Below are 6,000 nucleotides of genomic sequence, written 5' to 3' on the forward strand. Positions count from 1 at the left end.
CAGACCTTAGGGGACCCAGCCTACGCAGTGTTCAGTACACTGCCAACTCTCTCTACTCTCACAGTGGGAGAGTTTCGAGATGCAGATAACTGCCCAACAGAGTCTCACTTCAGTAAAGCTATTTAGTTCCCACTGGATAGGTCCAATCCTGTCATTATAGGCAGYAGTAGAATTCTGCCCCAGTGGGCAGACAAAGGTCCTATTTCTGCATGGCTGTTTTGTGGGTGTAAGAACCAAAACTCACCATACTCTTGTTGCACAGGCTGCTTCTTCCCTGCTTGGAGGTAGCAGAAAGAGATAGGCTTCCATAATTCACCTGGCCCTGGTCACCTGCTGACTCTGTGGAAAACAGGAGATGACATGCTAAAGAGTAAAGGCTAGTAAACCACATTTTCTGTTTGTTGTAAAGAGCGAGGACGCTTAGGCCCTATGCCTGTTACTAGCAACTCTCAGATCAGAAAATTGTAAGTGCGGAGTATTTGCAGAAGTTCTGCCCTGCACCCGTTTCTTTTCAGTGTGAAGCTACATCATGTTATTGAGACCAGTCCAAACTTTTAAGCACGGACATTGGTTGAATTCACTTACTACAGCTTAGCAAGACGGTGTAGGTCACTGCCCACAAGTGTTGTTTAGTGTGCAGTAATAGCTGGGCAGCAGCATGGCATCTCCGCTTCTGGATAACAGCACGTGCACACTGCAGTCCCGGCAGACCCCCAACCCTAATGTGCACATACTAAATTGCACCATTATTGCATTGCAGCTGTAGCAGCAGTTGAGCATTTGGGGCACTGACCCACATTCTGTGTATTCGTAGGCGATAACTACATTCAAGTCATTTAGTCYGCGCCTGCAGGTAGCTGTGTGACCTTTGAATCTGCTACTTTATTTGGAAAAAAATGGGCCCCAATGGCTGAGCCAGGCACTTGCAAGCTCTCTACTTCCCAGGCGGTGCTCTGGTACACTGCAGCTCAGCAGCACTCCTAGCACTCATCCCCCCCAGCACAGCCTTGCCCCCTTCTCCCCCCCCGGCACATCTCACAGAAGCGCTAAGAGCAGTACACGCTCCTCACCAGCACAGCTAGGGTCCCCAGGGAGCCCCCTGAGCTTTACAAATGGATGTGACCTACATGAATAACGCCAAGAAGCAGATATACAGAGCAACCTGTACTGCTCTTCCACCAGAAGTCAGGTTGTGTTTGGGAAACATGAACTGCAGTCACAAATTTCCCCATTATGCATTTGCCTGACGGCAGGCAAATTGTATCTTACAGTGTGAATGTATTCATTAGGCTCTCATTAGTCATGAAGAACAGTCCTGTTAATAATGAAGATCTGTAACACTCTTACATGGAATCAGCCATAATGAATGTGCTATTACCATAAAGCGCTGCAGAGTTTCAGCGCCCCACCATTCACCAAGGCAAGGGGAGCTAATATTTCCCCTGTCACRTCAATAAAAGCGAAAAGGTGTCACTGGCAAAAGCCATGTTTGCATACACATTGCGTGTGCTCCTGACAGCTCTCTCTAGCTGAAAGCCTCCTGATGAGGAGGWGGAGCAGCTAGTGGCAAAACAGGGAAGCAGAAAGGCTACAGCAGTGCATAAATTGCGTGGACACCCTGGTGGCACTGAGTCATCTTATACGATCTTGGTAGTCTCCAGTGACATTGAAATGGAAGTAAATTTTGGTCCCTGTGGGCCTGATGGAGGGGATGTAAAGGGAGTGGCAGTGGAAAGCAGCCATATATTGGGTTATGGAAATTGCTTCGTAATGCTTTTTGTTAGAGGAAAAAGGAAAGTTGCTTTAAACAGTCTTCAGTGATGTTTAACTCTTGCTCCACAAGCAGATAACTTTTTGAGTGGRTGAAAGCAGTGACCAAGAGATGGGGGACCCAGGTTTCTAGGTGGAGTCTTAATTTACAGCATAACGTCAGGATCAGAGACTCTTACTAGCAATAATTTGGCTCCCAATCCTCCAGGCTGCCATTTCCCGCTCTATGAAACCACCCTCTCCAGGACCCAGGTCACGGGGAGCTTGGACTTATGGCCCACAGAAAGGCTGTATAATCATTAGTACCTTGCTCTATCCCCACTATAAATGCTTCTTAATATATATTTTTTTTAATGTACTAGCATCTCAGGTAACTTTCCCGTCTCTGTTTATTTGCAATTCCTCAGCACCTCAGGGTATCTGCTGCRTGCAATGAATAGGCCGGGGCTGGTCCCAGCAGGCATCCTGAGCACACACCTTCTCTGGAGGCAGCCAGCTTTGCACCGTGCTCTGCTGCGCCATGCCATGCTGCGCCGCGCTGCAAGAAGGGGCAGGTCCAGCCTTGGGGGTGCCCCCAGCACCGTGCTGCAGCTGGGCAACAAATCACCAGTGAATGCAACTTAAACGGACCAAGCCAAGATGGGTCCTAGCACAGCCATGGTGTTAGAGATTGCAGGGAAAGCTCCCGCCACAGCTCCAGTCAATGARGTTTTGTGGAATGGTTGATAGGGCACATTCCCTCTACCTGCTGACGGTGAGTGCAGTCTTTGGTCACTCTCTGGGGTGTACAGTTTTGATTGCTGTAGCTGCATGCTATTCCCAAGCAGTTCTGGACTTTGTGGCTCCCTTTAAGGGCTTGTTCTTGTCCATCCTTCCAGGAATTACCTTTCAGCCCAGCCTTTCATCTTTACAAGGCAATGGGAAAGTTAGGGACTGATGGCATTAGGCTCTGAACTCCTCCAGCATCTTCTAGAACAGCCAGCCTGGGAGCTGAGTTGCTACAGTAGAACTATATTTGCCAAACCTAGAGAGTTGGGTCCACTTTTTGGTGTATCTCATCATYTCCTGCCAGCTAGAGTGTGGGTCTGCTGGAAGACATGCAGGAAGCAGCAATGGCATTTGGCCTTGTGGTGGTTTTATGGGGAAGCGCTGGGTCCTACCCCATACAGATGCTGTAGTCTCTTATTGTATGGGCTGCCCTGGACATACCATCCTTGAGTGCTGATCCATAGTTGAGTTCCTAGAGACTCATTTAAAAGCAGACCTAAACCCGCTTGCAGTCTGCACCAAGCTAGGTTTCTGCTTGTGTTTCCTCAGCTGCTCCTCCTTCTGGAGACATGCGTCATATTAGAGGGGTAAAACGAACAGATCGGTCCTGCATCCCAGCACCAAGAACCGAGACCTCTTCTCTCTGTAGCAACTCAAATCACGCTCATTCAGAAAGCGCTCCCTTGGCTGCCAAATGAGTAGTTAAGCTAACGCAGCCTAGGAAGACCTGTCACGTGTGCTCTGCTCTGCGTATCCCAAACTACTCACAGGAGGGTGATAGGAGTGCTGGAGTACCGAATTATCCCAACCCCACCCGGCAGTAGCCGGCCGACGGGCCCAGCGGAGGGAGAGGCTGCCCACGAAAGGGCCGGTGCTCCCCTCGTCCCCCCGCAAAAACTGAGGTCCCCGGTGACATAAACACATGGAGTTTAATGTCCATAGCTCTGCAAACTGATTTTATTTACCATGCAAAATCCAGAGGAATGAACACGCCTGCGGTCAGATGCTGGTTCCCAGTTGAATCTTCTGAGCCCCCCCCTCCAACCTGGCCATGATACCTGGGACAGCGTTGGGCAGTTTCTGTAACGCATCCCTGTGCAAAGCCCCCTCTCCCTTCTGCTGTCGATGGACCTGATCCTCCCTCTCCACCCCCAACTTCGGTGCCCGCAGCACAGATCACAGTTTCTTAGCTCRGAGGGGATAATGGGTGTAAATACCCCAGAGATGCTTGTTCGGTGAAGCAGCCAGGGGTCCAAACATATTTATTAAAAACAAAGCAGAATTGCTGCAAACAAAGTGCATAAGTTACTGCAGCTCAGGGGCAAGTTATCTGCTGACCTTTCATGTTCCAGATCGATGGAGCATATTCATCGCTATTCATCAGCGTGATGCAAGGGCCCTGGCAAAGCAGCAGTTAGCTGCCTTGATGCTATTCATCCGCGAACTTAGGCCAAAAAAGGCAGGACCCATGCATCTTTAATATGGGTACTAAATAACTTAGTTTGCTATCTATAATTTAATTAGAGCAAAGAGACTGAATACGGAGGAGTCTACAAGGGAAAGCTCCTTCTTTCTACCCCCAGCCGTAAAATCAGATGTCGTCGTTGGTGGGTTTTTTGTCCGTGGTTCTGTAATTAGCTGTCCAGTAATGACGTGATCAGATTATCAGACCTCTTGTGGTATAAGAAATTTCCCTGCGACTAAACAATCTCCCYGAAACGAAAGCAGGCTCGGACTGGGTTCCTGTAGCGCTGAACGCTTGCGTGACGCCCTGCGCCTTCCAGGCGCCGGGCAAATGTCGACCCCCTAATCCGCCCGGCGCTTGGGAAGCCGCGGAGGCGAGGAGAGACGCGGCGACCGACCGCGGCGGGCGCCTGCAGCAGGGAGCGGGGCCGCGGCCTGCGCGCTCCTCCGCAGCGGGCATCGCGCGGGCGAGTTTCCGCACGGATGTTCCCAGGCCGTGCCAAGAGAGAGGGAGAGGCTTAAATAAAGAAAACATTGTCCTGTGACAAAACCCAGCGTGCACGTATGGAGGTTGCTTCTTTTWTTTTTCTTTCTTTTTAATCCTTGGGATTTGGCAACGGATTTCTCCTAGGCCTGAGTCAGCTCAGTTCAGCTCAAGTCCAGAGTTTTTTTTCGTGTGCTCAGCATCCTGCCACCCAGGTGCCTTTCCCTAGTCACGTTGAACCCATCTGCACTTATTATATTCGTCCCAGCAGCCTGGTGTCTYGGGTACCGGAACAGCCCGCGCAGGAACCACAAGGAAGCTCTCACAATAGCAGGTATTTTCCCACCCTCTTTATACTTCGAGCTGAGATTTTCCCCACGCCAAATTTGCTTCAAGCCTCAGTCTGATGCATAGAAAACATCAGCTTGAAAGGCAGAAATCCGAGAAAGTTGCGAGCTACCGGCAAAGGCTTTTTCGAGAGCGTGCTTACGCAGCCCCGCGCCGCCCGCGTGCCGCAGCGCCGATAAATATTTGATTTARCGGCGCGGGCTCAGGGGGCTGCTGAACTTGCGTGCTTCGTGCCGGGCTGCCGCGGACCCCGGGCCAGCCCCCTTCGTTAGCTAACACGTTGCACTTCCCAGCTCGGACGGCTTTTGACTCCACTCCATTTCCCCATCACTTTTTGGATTATTTTTCTTTCACGCGTTTGTCGCTTTTTGCCTTCTAATTCACCCTGGTTTCACTCCCTGCTGCTGCTACCTGCTGGCTTCCGACCTGACTCTGTCTCTGTCCGGATCCTGCCTCCCTTGCTTTCTGGCTTCYCTCTTCTTTTTCTTGATGGTTTGTCTCACTTTCGTTATCAAGCTGCTTTGGATTTCCAGCTCCGTGTAATTCGGCATTCAGCTGTGGCCGGGCTCGTGCCATTGCTGGCTGCCTTTGCCCGGGTGGAAGGCTGCTGGGTTTGGGTATCCAGCCAAAATCAGCCGCAGAGAAGCAACAAATCGGTTTCTTTTCAGCAAGCCAGGAGATTCTTTTTCTTTTCTTTTTTTTTTTAAGATTTGATAAACTCCGTTCTTCCCACAGCGCAACCTGCCGTTGTTAAATAATTCAAACAGAAAAAATTACCATCTCCTCGCGCAAATGATTCAGTGCGTCTCCGTTTCCATTTCCTAAGGTTTCGTACCAGGCTTTGCAGCAGAGCCGAGGTGTCCCRTCCCCGCGGAGCAGGTACACGAAGCTGCCCGAAGCCCCGGGGAGTGCTCAGGCCTTTGCTTTACAGCTTGTGAAGTTTGCCGTCTCAGAAGGAATTGGATTCGCGCCCGGCACGAGGGCCGCCGGGGCCCTTCCTCAAGGTCCAGGCCCTGGAGGTGCCACCAGGCCCGCGGCTCGCGGGCTCCTTCCGCACAAACGTTTCCCGCCCGGCAGAGGCAGGCGCGGGAGGAGCTGCCTTCTGCTCCCGCCAGCTCCCCGTCCCGCCCCGCTCCTCTTGCTGCCGGGACCCCGCAGGGTCGGCT

At 51.4% G+C, this 6,000-nt stretch overlaps 1 protein-coding gene across 1 annotated transcript in view; it reads left to right on the forward strand.

Annotated features, from left to right (window-relative positions):
• The first annotated feature begins 2,488 nt into the window (after positions 1 to 2,488).
• USP43 (ubiquitin specific peptidase 43) overlaps positions 2,489 to 6,000 on the forward strand; it is a 15,021-nt gene continuing 11,509 nt past the window's right edge. Inside the window, exon 1 of the mRNA XM_085298346.1 lies at positions 2,489 to 2,524. Coding sequence (XP_085154472.1) covers positions 2,489 to 2,524 — 36 coding nt within the window. The remainder of the gene's footprint in view (positions 2,525 to 6,000) is intronic.

This window comes from Rhea americana, unplaced genomic scaffold (genome assembly GCF_003343005.1).
Source record: "Rhea americana isolate MKP2758 unplaced genomic scaffold, rheAme1 scaffold_138, whole genome shotgun sequence".
Classification (NCBI taxonomy): domain Eukaryota; kingdom Metazoa; phylum Chordata; class Aves; order Rheiformes; family Rheidae; genus Rhea; species Rhea americana.